This window comes from Mangifera indica, chromosome 19 (genome assembly GCF_011075055.1).
Source record: "Mangifera indica cultivar Alphonso chromosome 19, CATAS_Mindica_2.1, whole genome shotgun sequence".
Classification (NCBI taxonomy): domain Eukaryota; kingdom Viridiplantae; phylum Streptophyta; class Magnoliopsida; order Sapindales; family Anacardiaceae; genus Mangifera; species Mangifera indica.
In genome coordinates, this window is record NC_058155.1 from 2106585 (window position 1) to 2123862 (window position 17278).

At 31.8% G+C, this 17278-nt stretch overlaps 1 protein-coding gene and 1 pseudogene across 1 annotated transcript; one reads left to right on the top strand and one right to left on the bottom strand.

Moving 5' to 3' along the window:
- Positions 1-2361: 2361 nt before the first annotated feature.
- On the top strand, positions 2362-9379 carry LOC123203418 (annotated as a pseudogene).
- Positions 9380-11463: 2084 nt separating this feature from the next.
- Positions 11464-16768, bottom strand: LOC123203546 (UPF0301 protein BF2109-like). Its single transcript, XM_044619945.1, has 3 exons — positions 16451-16768; positions 13325-13467; positions 11464-12365 (listed from the first exon to the last, which is right to left on the bottom strand). Exons 1-3 carry the CDS (start codon positions 16656-16658, stop codon positions 11691-11693), a joined length of 1026 nt encoding a protein of 341 aa, XP_044475880.1. The 5' UTR covers positions 16659-16768; the 3' UTR covers positions 11464-11690.
- Positions 16769-17278: the final 510 nt, after the last annotated feature.

Genomic DNA, 17278 nt, shown 5'->3' on the forward strand with positions numbered 1-17278 from the left:
AACCGAATCTACCTACGCTGACCTGACCCTGTCTCGCAGCTACCTCGATCACCTGTACCTATAATCATAAAAGAAAAGGAAGTGAGAAATAAGAACACTCAGTAAGGGGAAAAAATTAAGTAAACTATCTCCTTTCCTGTTCTAACTCACTCTCGGGACTCAACCTCACTCATAACCCCCATAAGAAATCGAGGGGATAATCTAATTCATGTTTTACTATTTGGGTCATACTTTGTCCCATCTGGTGTCTATTTGATACTTTCTGGAAGCTGACTATAGGGATTTGGCACTTTTCTAAGCTCAAGCTCTTTTTCTTTCTCTTAATACACCATTTCTGAATCTAAATTGAACTCTACTATGAGTCTGCTCTACTGCAAGCAAACCCTACTAGGGGTCTATGTCTTACTACGAATGTGTACTACTATGGGCGATGTAGTGTAAAGTGCCCCCTCATAGTTCATAGCATGCATGCGGGCCTTATATCTTACTAATTTTGCTTCCATCTAAACTATTCATAACTCACTAGACCATACTCCTGGGACGACCCATGAATCTTGAGCCCCAAATTCCTTTTCTTGCTTTTCTTTCTTTTCTTCTTCTTTTATTTTTCTCTCCTTTCTTTTCTTTCCTTTTCTTTCTTTTCCTTTCCAAAACTGTGAAATACTGTTCATAACCCTGTTCATTTGACAGGGCAGCCTTCTTTTTCATACAATGTCATAGTCCAAACGATTTCTAACTCATACAAGCTATATATCATTGAAATGAGGATTCAAAGAGCTTTCCAACAAGATATAGTAGCACTCATAATTCATTAGATAAGACAGTCAAAACGTGAGATGAAATCAATGGCAAAAACTGTTTCCTCTGTTTATTTGTTAAAGCAGTCCTAGTGGTTCATACAATATTTAACAGTCCAAATGATCCCCAATTCATACAAGCTATATATCACTGAAAAGAGAATTCAAAGAGATTTCCAACAAGATATAATAGAACTCATAACTCATTAGATAAGACAGTCAAAACGTGGGCTGAAATCAGTGGCAAAAACTGTCTTCATTGTTTATTTGGTAACATAGTCCTTTTGGTTCATACAATATTTAACAGTCCAAATGATCTCTAATTCATACAAATTATATATCATTGGAAAGAGGATTCAAAGAGCTTTACAACAAGATATAATGGCACCCATGATTCATCAGATAAGGCAGCCAAAACATGGGACGAAATCAGTGGCAAAACTATAAATATTATCCAACTCTCTACCATAAACAAAATCACACACATAGACACCCCAAATGGAAAAACAACATTTCTCAACTTCAAAATCATCATTTATAACATAGATCCAAGGAACTAAAAGCCTAAAACATACAACATATCAAAGATGATAGCCCTTACCTTGTTTCAAGCCAATCTTTGCAAGTTGGCTCACTCCTCTTTGTTTTGTTTCCTTTATCACCAAAATCACCTTAAATCAACACCAAAACATACTAACATATTCATATAACATGCATTCAATATATATAAACATAGGAAGAGGGAAAAAGAAAAAGATCTTTTGGTTACCAAGCTCCAAAAGTGTTTCTTCTTCTTTTCTTTCCTTACTTTCCTTTCAAACTCTTCAAATCATCCACTTTCCTTCTAAAAAAAAATGAAGAAAACAAGCATGAAGGGGCTGGCTACTGGAGTTTTACGGGAGAAGATGATAGAAAACACTTGAAGCTTCCTTTTATTGTTTTTGTCTTTTCTATTTTTTTTTTTTACATCTTTATCTCTTTTTCTTTTTCTTTTTCTTTTTCTTTTTGTATTTATATATCTATATAGTTATTTATAAAAACACATATATACATGTGAAAAAATATATATACTTAAAATGAGAAATATCTCAAAACAGGGTTAAAAGACATAATTACCCCTGAAACATACCTAAGGGTATTACAGAAAGAGTCTAGTAATTCTTTTGTACAATTGACTACACTCGTGCCTTAATTGAAAGATGAGTCTATAACAAGAAAAAGCTTGGTGAAAGAAGACTCAATAGTGAGGAGATTGAGGGAGGATTATGTAGTGAGAAAATTCAATCTTGGTCCTAATGGTGGAAGAGGAGGAGGTGGAAGAGGAAATGTATCAGGCCGACCGCCATTTAGGAGTGGTGATGGTGGTAGAGAAGGAGGATGGGGGAATGCATCAGCGAGGCCATCATTTAAGGCTAATCCCAGTTCAGTGAATGGTTACTTGGAAGATGCTGAAAAGAAGAACTGGATTGTGAGGAGGCCAAATAGTTTGTATCATCAAAGATGTACTACAATGGATGTTGAAGCTCCTAGTACTAGCATTAGAGAACAATCACAAATGTAGAGGATGGTTGGTGCTAAAAGAGAGCAAGTTGTTGTTGGATGGCCATCATGGCTAGCTTCAGTTATAGGCGAAGCTATAAAATGATGGGTACCTCGGCAGGCAGACTCCTTTGAGAAGTTAAGACAAGTTAGTTCTTACTATTGCTTATTACTAATTCAATTCTTTACTTGGATTGTTCTGTACTCTTGTAAGCTAATTTCCAAATTATATGATGCATCTACAGATTGGACATAGAACTTATAGTAGTGTATATAGGGCTTGAGATCTTGAAACTGGTAAAATTGTTGCATTGAAGAAAGTGGAGTTTATCAACATGGATCCAGAAAGTGTTCATTTTATGGCTAGAGAAATTTACATTTTGCATAAAGCTAATCATCCAAATGTTATGAAACTTGAGGGTATAGTAACTTTTAGGATGTCAGGCAATTTGTACCTAGTTTTTGAGTACATGGATCATGAAACTGGTAGTGTATATAGGGCTTGAGATCTTGAAACTGGTAAAATTGTTGCATTGAAGAAAGTGCAGTTTATCAACATGGATCCAGAAAGTGTTCATTTTATGGCTAGAGAAATCTACATTTTGCATAAAGCTAATCATCCAAATGTTATGAAACTTGAGGGTCTAGTAACTTTTAGGATGTCAGGCAATTTGTACCTAGTTTTCGAGTACATGGATCATGAAACCGGTAGTGTATATAGGGCTTGAGATCTTGAAACTGGTAAAATTGTTGCATTGAAGAAAGTGCAGTTTATCAACATGGATCCAGAAAGTGTTCATTTTATGGCTAGAGAAATCTACATTTTGCATAAAGCTAATCATCCAAATGTTATGAAACTTGAGGGTCTAGTAACTTTTAGGATGTCAGGCAATTTGTACCCAGTTTTCGAGTACATGGATCATGACCTTGTTGGGCTTGCAAATTCACCAAACATCAAGTTCACCGAATCTCAAGTAGTCTTTTTTTCCTGTTTGTTTTGCAGTTTTTAACATTCATCTTTTTTTGTAAATGCACACAGGACACCATTGTAGACAAGATTTGGATTAATCTATATGATCATTTGTGTTGTAGACCAAATGTTATATACAATAGTTGCTTTGTGGACTTGATCATTGTCATAGTCGTGGTGTCTTCCATGGAGACATAAAAGGTTCAAATCTTATGATAAACAATAAGGGAGTTCTCAAGATTGGAGACTTTGGTCATTATTTGAAGCTGATCAGAATCAACCATTAACAAGTCGAGTTGTGACTTTGTGGTATTAGGCACCTGAGCTTTTGCTTGGTGCTACAAACTATAGACTTGTTATAGATTTATGGAGTGATGGTTGCATCCTTGTAGAATTGTATATAGGGAAACCTATTATGCCTGGACGAACAAAGGTGGAGCAAATGCATAAGATCTTCAAGCTCTGCAATTCACCTTCTAATGATTATTGGTAGAAAAGAAAACATGTTGATCCAACTAATTTCAAACCTCAATAGCCTTACAAGTGTCACATTCCTGAAGCATTCAAAAATTTCCCCCATTCAACATTGTCTCTAGTTGATAAACTCCTTTTGATAAAACCTAAAGATCGTGGATCAGTTGCTTCAGCACTAAATAGTGAGGTAATATGGAGTTTAATGATATATATGTTGGACCAAATGCTTAAAAATGATTTCTAACATTAAAATGGTGTTAAATTAGACAGAAAATCTAACCAAATTGTATCATACGATTCATATCATAGTTTTTAACTAGCATAAAAAGTTGTATTTGATGTTATAGTGGAAAAATAAGGTCCCAATTTGACAACAATACAAATTGCAGAATTACTCAACTTACATATGCTATAACAAGCCATGTTGCAACCCCTTTTTGTTTTCTTGAAACTATAAGACATTTTTTATATTATTTTTCACTTATAACACTTGTAGTATCTAAATGTCTCCATATGCCTTAAACCTAAAAGAGCAATTATGGAAAGAACATTTAAAGTATCTATTTAATTTGTTTGATTTTTTTCTTTATCTTCTTTACTGATTGAACATTTACGAATTACATTAATGCTCTTAAAATCTATTTGGTTTGTATGTGTGTTTTTTCCCAATTCTTCATGACAAAACCACTCCCTTGCGATCCATCAAATATGCCAAAATATCCATTGAGCAAGGAGCTTGATCCAAGGCGTCGTAACGAGGAAGAAAGAAGGTGTGAGAATTAAACTAATTTTTTATTAGTGTATTTAATTGTTTTTTGTCGACCTATTTTCATAGGATTATAGCCCTTAAGTTAGTTTTATATTATAGAGGTTACTGTCAGTTTTTTTAGAGTGGTTGGTTTCTTCCTTTTTGTGTAAACTTTGTGGCTAAGGTTGAGTAATGTTTTTTGTAATTGTTCTGTTCAATGAATTGAAAATTAAAAGGTTCTGCCTCTCGGATTTGTTTTTCTGGTAAACTTCTTTGTTCTTCTAATTTTATTATTTTTCTTAGCCAATATTTTGACTCCTTTTAACTTGGTATTAGAGCCTATTAGGGGTCCTGCAAAAAGTTGGAAGAATGAAAAATTCTTATGTCCTACAACCATGTTGGGTTTTTGTTTTTAATAATAAAAGTAAATTTGAGATGTGACTTTTACAGATGGAAGAATTTTTAAAGTGTGTTGGAGTTTGGCATGTTATACAAGATGGGTTTGAAACACTTGTTAAGGGAATACAATTGATTGTTGTCGAACGTAGAGAATTGGAGAAAAATCAAGCCCATTATCAACAAGCTCATTGTTATATTATTAGCAAAGTTAATTTAGATCTCTACAACAAATTTATGCATGTAAAGACAACTAAAGAGATGTAGACAATATTGGTAAATTCCAATCAAGGCAATGATAATATGATAAAGGCTAAATTACAAGAATTGAAGAGGCAATTTGAATTGGCATAAATAAAGCCCACAAAAGGTGTTAAAGAATTTTTTGCAAAAATTAATAACATTGTTAGTGCTTTGTGTACTAATGGTGAGGAGTTGAAGGATGTTCAAGTTGTGGGAAAAATACTACGATCCTTGAGTCCCAAGTTTTATCGCAAGAAGACAATTATTGAAGACACCACAGATCTCGATACATTGCGAATTGACAACTTAAAAGGCCAATTGGAGACATATGAGATATCTCTAAATCATCAACCTGTTGATATTAGTGAAAAGGCGTTGTAGGCCCAGTTGGTTCAAACCAAGGAGAAAAAACATACCAATGCTACTGATTTAAATCAAAGAGGCCAAAATTTCAGAGGTAAAGGTTGTGGAGGCAAAGGCAATTTCAAAGGTCGTGGTAAAGGTAATGATTTTAATCAACAAAGAAGTTATAATTAGATAATCAACAGCAAAATAATAATAATTATCAAAGGTGTAATAAATAAAAAATTGAGTGTTATAAGTGTGGTAAGATGGGTTATTACCAATATGAATGTTAGTTTGATAGAAGATTTAATAATAGAAATTTTCATGCAAAAATGGCGTAGAATTTTGTTGATAAAGATGAAGTAATTTTATTTTCTTGTTCTAGGGATGAAGAAAATCAGAAAAACAGTTAGTTTATTGATTTTTTCTGATTTTAGCTGTCGTAATCACATGTAGGGAAAAAAATTGTTCACAGATTTGAATGAATAATTTAGATCTTTTGTTAAATTTGGAAATAATGAAAGGGTGTCTGTTCTTTGAAAAGGAAAAATAGGTATTACTTTGAAAAATGATGCTTCTAATTGTATATTTGATGTGTTATATGTGCCAAACCTTCATCATGTTTTGTTGAATCTTCGGTAACTTTTTGAAACAGGGTATGATTTGCACTTTAAGTTTGACATTTATACAATTAAGGATGATAAGTTGGGACTAATTGCAAAAGTAAATATGAATAATAGTCATTTGTGGCCTATTTCTCTTAATTGTGGTGATTTACCTTGTTTTAGTTTTGTAATTTTTGATGATATTTGGTTGTGGCATTTACATTTTGGGCACTTGAATTTTGGGAGTTTGAGTTTTCTTGCTAGAAAAAATTTGGTTTTTGAGCCGTCTTCTATTACTTTTCCTAATAAGCAATGTGGGCCTTATATTTTGGGAAAGAAACACAAAGATCCTTTTCCAAAAGGAAAGGCATGGAAAGCTAATAAACCATTGAAATTAATTCATTCAAACTTATGTTCAGTTGAGGTTGTTTTCAATGGTGGTAAAAAATATTTTATTACTTTTATTGATAATTACAAGAGGAAGATTTAGGTGTATTTTTTGAAAAATAAATCTAATGCATGTGATGTGTTTAAAAGTTTTAAATACTATATGGAGAAGCAAAGTGGGCACTCAATTAAAATTTTGAGAACTGATAAAGGCATTGAATTTACTATTTGTGATGACTTTTTGAAGAAAAATAGAATTAAAAATCAGTTGACAGCTAGATATACTCCTCCGTAGAATGGTGTCGTTGAGAGAAAAAATAGAACTCTGATGGACATAGTGAGGTCCATGATGCATTCCAAAAATATTTCTAAAGGTTTTTGGGCTGAAGCTGTTTCTTGTGCTGTTTATGTTTTGAACAAACGTCCTATAAGGTGCAATTATGGGAAAACACCATAACATGTTTGGTCAGGTAAGAAACCAAATATTTCTCACTTAAAGGTATTTGGTTGTCTTGTCTATGCACATGTTCTAGATGCTCTTAGGAAGAAGTGTGATGATAAGACAGAAAAATATGTTTTTATTGGTTATAGTCATGAGACAAAAGGGTATAAGTTATTTAATCCGAATACAAGGAAGGTGATTGTTAGCAGAGATGTCACTTTTGATGAGCAAGGTGTTTGGGATTGGACAAGTAAAAAGCCAAAGGCATCACCATGGCCTTCGTATAGGCTTCAATGTACTGTAGATAGAAATTCTTACAGTCAACAAGAAGGACAATTTATGGAACTATTTAGAGATCTTTTATCTTCTTCTACACAGGTTGATCTTTTAAACTTAACAAAAGATGGTATTGGTGAATTTGTTAATGCTACTTACTTCAGGAGATTAATGAGGAGTCTCAGATACTTGACTTCCACGAGGCCTGATATTATTTTTAGTGTTAGACTGATCAGTAGATTTATAAAGTGTCCATGCCAGTCACACTTACAAGCAGCTAAAAAGATATTGAGATATATCTAAGGTATGCAAATTGATGATATTTTTTATTCATATGTTGATGATAGTGGTCTTATTGGTTACATAGATAGTGACTGGGCTGGTAATATGATTGAAAGGAGGAGTACTTTAGGTTATGCTTTTTGTTTAGGGTCTGGTATGTTTTCATAGTCTTCTAAAAAGCAACAAGTTATGACTTTATCAACAACTGAGGCAGAGTATATGACAACAACGTATAGTGCTACTCAAGTAGTATGGTTGAGAGGGACACTTGAGTTCTTACAACAAAAGCAAAATGGTCTAACAAAAATATTTTGTAATAACAAGTCTGCTATTGATTTGACTAAAAATTTAGTTTATCATGGTCGCAACAAACACATTGGTATCAAATATCACTACATACAAAATTTGGTGCAGAATAATGAGATTTAGGTTGACTATTGCAAGATGGAAGATCAAGTGGGTTATATCTTTACAAAGCCATTGAAGTTGGAGACATTTGTTAAGTTGAAGATGTTAGGCATGCTTAAATTTGAGAAAATTGGTTTAGGGGAGGCAATGTGAGAATTAAACCAATTTTTTATTAGTGTATTTAATTGTTTTTTGTAGACCTATTTTCACAAGATTATAGCCCTTAAGTTAGTTTTATATTATAAAGGTTACTGTCAATTTTTTTAGAAAGTGGTTGGTTTTTTTCTTTTTACATAAATTTTGTGGCTAGGGTTGAGTAATGTTTTTTGTAATTTTTCTATGATTTTGTGCAATGAATTGAAAATTAAAAGTTTCTACCTCTCAGATTTATTTTTCTGGTAAACATTTTTGTTTTTCTGATTTTACTATTTTTCTTAGTCAATATTTTAGCTCCTTTCAGAAGGTATCATCTCAGACACTCAATATTCAAAAATTTTTATGAACTCTTCTGAAATTACAAACACACTATTTTTGCGAATTGAGAGGCTATACTATTTCTGGAGTTTGAGAAAATTATATGCTTTCCTTTTCAAAAATTGCAAAAAAATACAATAAGCAAATTGTCTAGATGTGTTTTCTCCGCTTTGATTTTAGGCAAAAGGCAGATGTTGTAAAAGGGCGTGGACCTGAATCTGTTAGAGGGATGTCAGGAGATATGCGTACACTAGAATTCATTGCTCAAGGACAGGCAAAAACGTCAAGCATTGGCCAAAAGTACAATTCACAAGGTAATGTTGGGGCTGGGCTGGCTTTCTAATTGACCTACCTAGTGGACATATGCAGGAGGCCTACTATTATACTAGCTCAGTCATTCACCCCAGCACCACTTTGAATAAGAACGCTTTTCAAAAGAATCGGTACATAATCAGGAGCACAAAGATCTCACCATCCTCAGGCAGATGCTTCATATACAAGTAATGATAGAACTCTCATCAAAGAACTCGGAATGGTAATTAACTTATCTAACTTCAGGCCTTCTTGTCCAATTCCTGATTATTCTCTAAATATGAAATGCATTTCTTGTTATTCCAGGGGTATGTGCCAAAGAAAAACAGGATTCATTACTCTGGACCATTGATGCCTCTTGGAGGAAACATGCATGACTTGTTGAGAGAGCATGAGAAACAAATCCAACAGGTTGTTCGCAAAGCTCGTGTTGAGAAGTCCGAAACCAACAAAAACAGTAAGGTTCATGGGCAGACATACAATCACAGAAGATACACCCTGTAATTATAGAATTTGTTTATCTCTGCTGCCTTGTTAACAGGGTATCCTTCTAGAAATCAACTAGATTCACCTGCAAAAGCAGCTGACCTCTGTGGGGAAAGCTTCTTTGCCTGTGATCATCATGCTAGAGAGAGTGATAAACCATGGATGTTAACCAATGATCGAACTGGTCATACTTAATTGTAGTTGTGGGAGATTCCTTTTCTGTAAAAAAGAATGTTTAAAAAGGATAAACTGGTAAGTGTATGTTCATAATTTTTCTTCAATTTTCAGTTTCTTGAACCATGGTTGGGTAAATTTACTTTTTATAGGGGAGTGGAGTTGGGTTGTTTGGTAGAGGCCAATATTTTATCTACTCATTGTGACATATATCGTAAAAGATTTCAAATATTTGATTAGTAACTTCAACTTAAGGGGCACTTGGTTTGATAATGTTTTATACTTAATGAGTATTGGGTATAAATTATTATTATTATATTTTATAAAATTTAGTAAAAATTGATAAAAATAAATAATTATTATATTTAGTTAGTGGTACTAAAAAAATACTAGTATATTATTTTATTTAAATACTTTAGGGTTAATTATTCTAAAATTTTTTTATGTTATTTGTTATATTAATTAAAAATAAAATTATTTTTTCAAAAAAATTAATAAATAAGGATATAATTATAATAAAATCAATATTATTTAGGTTATAAAAAATTATCGGAATCTTTTTATTTATAAACTAAACAAAGTAATGTAAATAATAAAAGATAAATTATCAAAGTAATCTTTCTTTTCCCCTAACCAAACACCCTCTAAATATTAAAAATGCTGGCAAAGTAACCGTAATCTTTTTTATTAATTTTTTAAGATAATAATACTCTTAGTTTCAATTAAAATAAAAAAAATATCATAAAAAATATATTTGAAAAAATATATTAGAAATAACATAGCAATTTGAGAAATTAATTCTAACTTGACAACATGAAAAAATCCTAATATGTTATTAAGATGGAAAATATTCTAGAAAATATATAAAATAAATATTTAAATAAGACATGTTAGTTTCATCATATACAATACTAATTTATACTTAATTATCTTTCAAAAGGTATTTCAATAAAATAATATATTACTATTATATCATTACTATCAATCAAATATAATAATTAATTATATATCAAATTTTAATAATTTATACTAATTTTAATATATTAGTGTTTTGTGTGTTTGGCTTGGAGAATCATTTATTACAAAAAATTAAAAATTATCATAAAAATAAATTAATTTAAAATTAATAATGTGTTAAATACGGGTAAAATTATAATAAAATTAAGAGTATTTTTATAATGCTCATTTATAAACAAAAATTTGGTATAAGAGAGAGAGAGAGAGATATATAAAATCAAAATATTTTTCTTTATTATATTGTTTCTTTAATAAATAACCAATAAAAACTTAGGGGGCATTTGGTCAAGCGAATTAAAGATTACTCTGATAATCTATATTTTATTACTTATATTATTTTGTTTAGTTTACAAGTAATAAAAGATTCTGGTAATCTTCTATTATCAATAGTGATATGATAAATAATATAAGAGATAATTTTTCACCTTAAATATTAAAATATTATCAACGTAATTTTGATTTTATTATAACTATATTTTTAGGACAAAAATAATTTTATTTTCAATTAATATAACAAATAATATAAAACTATTTTAGAATACTTATATCAAAGGGTATTTAAATAAAATAATATATTAATTCTTTCATTATCTCTATTTAAACACAATAATAATTTATGTTTATCAATTTTTACCAAATTTTATCAAACATAATAATAATTTATATTCAATAATCCTCAAGGTAATATATTTTTCAATATAATCTTTCCATTTTAATAATAAAATATTTTTCAAACCAAACGCTCTCTTAATATATCTTCAAGTGAAACCTCTATTCAGGAGAGGAATTTCATAACCTAAGCATCATGAGAAAGTTATAGGATAAGATAACATATATCACATAAAAAAGGAACTACTATGAAAACCATAAAGAATAGTGATTATTGAAGACCACTTCATGTTAAATCAATTTCTCAAACAAAAGTATGGTTGAGCCTAAATGAGTGTAGAGTACAATTACATAAATTGATTTTAAACCTAAATATAATTTTACTTTAGGACAATATGGCAAGATTATTACTTAGACCAAAAAAAAAAAGTGTTAAATTTTGCTTCTTCACAAAAACTTAACAGATTTTGGTCCTAGCATCATTGAAATCTCTCCTCTTTGAAACTTAATCGAAAATGAGATAAGTATCATTCCATACAAGGGCTATCAACTAGCAAAGTTCTTATGTGGGAAAATCTCAAAAATGAGATCTACTGACTAAAAAAACCAGTTAAATTCTATACATTTGGCTTCACAAGTACTTTGGCTCTTTATCTTAATGATATATAATCTTAATTCTAGGTGAAACCATTAAGCTAAAATGTACCTAGTTATCTTGCTTAGGCTTCCGGCTCAATTCAGAGTAGTGACCGCCCATTAGCTGCAAAATTTCCTCCCATAAACTATCTGATGATGAATCTGATAAGGCCCTGCAAATCAAATCAGAGCTACACGCAGCGGCATACCAGTAATCTGATTCAATCTCTTCTCGCAATTGATCAAGCTGCCAGCCAGCGTAACCAACGAAAAATTTGAAATCCTGAGGCCTAAGCACCCCTTTCTTCACTAGGCTTGTGGCTTCATCTAAACTGTTTCGAGCTCCGAAACATAGGCCAGGGATCACCTCTTCAAACCCAGAAAGCTTCAACTGCCCTGTTTTCAGTAGAAACATGCTTGCTTCAAGAGGTCCACCAAAATGCAATGAACAATCGGCAAAAGTAGTAGCTAGTTCATTATTTGTAGGTTTCATGTGCTTGATCCTTTTGTGAAGTGGGCGGTTGATGACTATCCCAAATGGACCCTCTTGTGGATGCCTTGTTCCAGACCTGAGAAGGAGAACAACAGTTCTCTCAAAGGTACGAATCCCATCAAGCTTTTCAGTGGCAACAAGGACACAGCCAGTCTCAGGAACTGGTATAGGGTGGGCCCATTTGAGGCCAAGAGGTTTGGACTCATAGGTCATCCCAGCTTGGTTTTGGACATCAGACTCCGTCTTCTCTGCCTGTTCAAGTAATAGAAGTCCAAGTTTCAAAATATGTAGCTCACTTCATTGTCACCACATTTCTCATCATAATATTAGAAATGCCATTTTCTTTTTTTGATCTGTTTTTTCACATCAAGGCATGAAAAAAATTACCATATCAACCTATAAGGGATTAGAAAACGAGAATCCCATCATAACTTAAAAACCAGCTTGAACACAAGTATACTGGAATGGATTACCCTATTATGTTGAAACAGCCAATGTCAAACACATATATATTCAAGTAGGAAATTGAGCCAGGTCACAGGCTGTCAAACTGAACTGGAAAAAAGAAACCTTCCTATGACAGGCAAGAAAGGAATGGTATTTTATCACCGAACAAGTGTCAACTCATGGATATTAGTTTGGATCTCTGAAACAAATAAGGGAAATAAAGAGAAGCACTACCATGCTTCAGAAATTAGGCCCATTCTTGGATCTTAGGGGACTAAAGAATATGAATTTTTCCTTAATTGAATCTGAAAATTATCTATATTCCTTCATGAAAGTTTAGTTTTTAACAACAGATCTCAGATTGGGTGATCTGGCATGGAAAATAAAATCAAAAGCTGCAACCAAAATTACTATAAAAAAAATTCACAAATACACTAACCCTATGGGTTAAGTGGTTAAACCCATTGGTCTTAACCTATAAATTGGTCTGAACCAATAATTCCAAGGTTTAACTCCCCTCCAGGCCTCTGGCTAACAAGGTTGTAGTGTCTGATGGTAATCTACAATATCAAAGTAGGTGAATATGAAAGAATGTCAAGGAACATATATATATATATATATGTATATATATATGTATATATATATATATATATATATGCATGTATGCATGTATGTATGTATAATATCATCATCTAGGATGTCAGAACTGTTCATTTATTGAATAGATAAACAAAAAGACACACAACTAAGGAACAAAACCTCACCTGTTCCCGCGCAAATAGATTTGCTCTGAACTCTCTCCAGTCCAAGTTTATGTGATGAGACTTCTGGGATGCAGTGTCATTGGATTTGTTGTTGTCTGAAGAATTATTATGTTTCAAATTATCTCCTTCTCGGTCTCCATTTCCTGATTTATTATCATGAATATAGTTTAATATGTTATGGTTACTTAAAATAGCTGATAATCAGTAAAGATCCAACTCCAGGCATAACTAGAAGTAGAAACATTTAGGAGTTCAACACATTGTAAACTATTATGGTTGGTATTATTACTCATGCATTGCCAAAGTGTATAACTGTGGTCTTCTAATTAAGTGTTCAGGATCCGATGAACATTTTCTACACATGCAAGTTCGGTAATTAGGTAAATTAGAGGTATTTCTAGCATTGCTCATACATATACAGAAGGCTGAACCAGCTACTACCAATGGCAGCCTTTTTAATTCACCTTGTCTTTTCTTTAATCTTGTAAGATTGCACCAAACCATCAATCATAAATAAGCACTGAACTAAATCCCATGCACAGTATCTTTCCTTTAATTCTCACCATTGTTCTTTCTGTAACTATAGGAGCCTCAAATAAGTCAAAACAATTGACAGGAAAGAGTTAATAGAGTAATGCTAAATAACCCTACTAATTGTGTTTCCAGCCCCTATTTATATATATATATATTTTGTATAATTTGATAATAATATTCTTTCAGATCAAAAACATAATGCAAACAGATCATATTTCCTGTAAAAAGAAGTTTCATTCCAGAATTCCGGAAAGCTTCCCCCTTCTATTTTCAAGTCAACCTGCTATTCTCCAAAAGCTTCCCAACTTTCCCAACTTCTAGCCACTTAAATTTTTCTTTTCAACACTGTTTAACTTATTTTGTTTTTCACAACCCAGAATCCAGATTAAAGTATTGTGTTATGTGTATAGTTGACATAAACAGTTCCTTTCTCCTGATTCTATAGCAATAACCACCATATTCTCAGAACAGATGATGAAAACCAGTTTAACCATGCTAGAAACTAATTAATATAGAATATATATATGCCACAAACCCACTAAGTCAAATTGATGCAAATATCTCCTGCTCTTGCTTATACATTTCTTCCCCTGCACCCAAAGTCATAACAATATGCTTTTTTCTGTTATAATCCATCAGTTCCTGGCACTGGTCTGGAGCTTCAAAAACACTTAGAACCAAACACTGATAAGAACAAAACTATGTATATAAACAAATTTTACTAATTTATCTATACAAACTAATGTGGCAACATGTAAAGATGATATGATTATTTCATTTTCTCTCACTTTAAAATCATCCAATTAAATACTACCACATCAGTTTGTATGAATAAGTTAATAAGAGCATTACTCTACCGAAAAAATGCTTGGATTTGACACTGATAAAGCACCACATTTGATGCAGGTATGAGAGAATAAAGGACTTGTAGTCTTGTGACTCATATGCTCATGGATTAAGCGGTTCTGTTGTAACAATTATACTTGGTTTTGCATTTCATCAGATACATTTCAGAAGTGATTAAAACAAAAAATAAGTCCATTACTAAGTGTAATTTAGATATTACTGTTAATGTGTCTTACAAAGGGGACTAATTTCAAGAATTAATAGGGTGCATATTTAGTCCCTCGAGTTAATATTAATTTCATGAAATGTCCATACAACCCTAATATAATTATTCCTTGAGGGATTTATCAAGATCAAAGCTGTATTTAAATATACTTACATTTAAATGTGAAATTGAATTGATTTTTTTGAAACTCTATTCTAGGATTAAATGCTTACAGAGACTTCAACCAAAAAATATGGAAAATTTACTGACTGAAGTCCCTCTCTCACACTCTCAGAGACATGATTAATTTCTAGAAGAGCAATCTGAGGATTGAATGATTTATTAGCTATTATTCACTCATATTACAAAGGCCTCGCCTGTTCCAACAAAAGAGCTTCCTACCTTAAATAATAAGGTCCCTGTCTTCCACACAAATTTATGAATAATGTGCTGCATTAACCAAAGAAACATGATTCCATACTCCACCCCGTTTCCATCATCTTCTACTTTTCATACTTTCAGTTTTTGAAGAATTGTTTTGAAAAATAAGGAAAACAAATCTGCAATTAAAATTTTACTTTAAACAACCAAAAATTCCTTTTAAAACAAGACCAAATTTTGACTTTGACATACAGATGTTTGCAAAGCATTATGACCAAGGAGTTGAAGATGATTTTGTAATAGTCTGAACAAAATTCTTTTTAAACCAAGACCTCATTTTGACTTTGTACATACAGATGTCACACTATCTCTCAGATAAACAACCAAAAATTCATTTCCACATGAAGCCCATCTATAGCAGCACTCATCAACTCAAAATTGTAACTTTGATTATTTCTAATGGCTATATTTTTATGGAGCTTTCATGTAAAGCATTGCATCATGCCAGAGATGCATTGTTTCAAAAGCATTCACTTAATCCACTAGGAATAACAATTGATGTCACCAAATGCACAACCTACATATATATGGAAGATCTAAAACAACAAAAATTACCAATAAGTTAAATCACTAATCACAAGATAGAGACTACAACTTCGGTAACTTATGCAAAAACACTATCATACTTTCACTACCAGACAACATCCCAGGTGCTAATATTAAGAATTTTGCAAGAAGTATCACTCTGCAGTATGTTACCAAAGGAAAATTCTACCCTAGCCGATAGAATGCATACGGGATAAATTTTGCCCATTCAACAAAGAGGAGCTGTTATAGAGGAAAATAATTCACCATCATTCAATAATATTCAAACAGTTTAAAAAAAAAAACAATTTTAGAGTAATACATTCATTTTTTCCAATCATGTCAACTCAGCGAGCAAAATAGTATATCAGTATCATAAAATGAACTCCTTTTAAAAAATTTTCTCAATTTTATTCTATTCATCCAATATCTCACAAGCCAAACAACCCCCAAGACTCAGTATTTATTAAATCAACCACAATCACAATCTTATCAAATAAAACCAAACAAATAAACCAGAAATTTGGCATTCAATCCATAATCGGAAGCTAACCCAGAAATTAAAATCAAATTACCAGATGTGTTATCGTGATTCTTCTTAGCCATAGCTGTGACAAGTAAAGATTGTTGATAAACATTAGAAGAAGAAACGACCCTGCCTCTCAAAACCCTGATCTCAAAAACACCAACTTTTCCGAAATTTCCCAAGCTGGGTTTCAAGTTTCTTATCATACAAACAGGGCTTAAGTTTGTGCTCTTCACATGAACAGTCCACAGATCCATTTTCCACCGAGAAAATTATTCTTTCCCACAGTGTTGGAGTCTACTTTTGTTTTTAATTTTCTTGGAAAATATGAGAAACAAATCTGCTAAAAACGATGAAAACGAGGAAGGAGGTGATAAAGCGGATATATGTAAAACAAATGGAAAATTCTATCTGGACCCTAATATTTCATCATATTTTTTCAGATACCAAAAGCTTTTATTCAGCTTTAGATTGGGTTTGGGTTGTGTGTCACACCACCCCAATTCAGCTAGCTATGTAATAACATTTCATATATGAATGGTTGAGTATTGATGGATAAATACAAATTGATGTCTCGTAATCTAATTTAGTTATTTTAAATTATAGATTAATTCAATAATTAGATTATTATATCGCATAATAATATATTAATTTGTTTGTATATAAAATATAATTCATCAAGCATGTTGCTCACTTACAAGTATTAGTAAGATTAATTTATTTAGTGACGTTGACTATCTAAAAATTCACCCATCAAGTCATTAAAAAGGGTATATATAGAAATGAGAATAAGATATCAACACCTTTATAAGTTTAAATTCTTGAAATACTACATACCCATAAGAGTGTGTTCAAAACTAATTTTAAAAAGCAAATA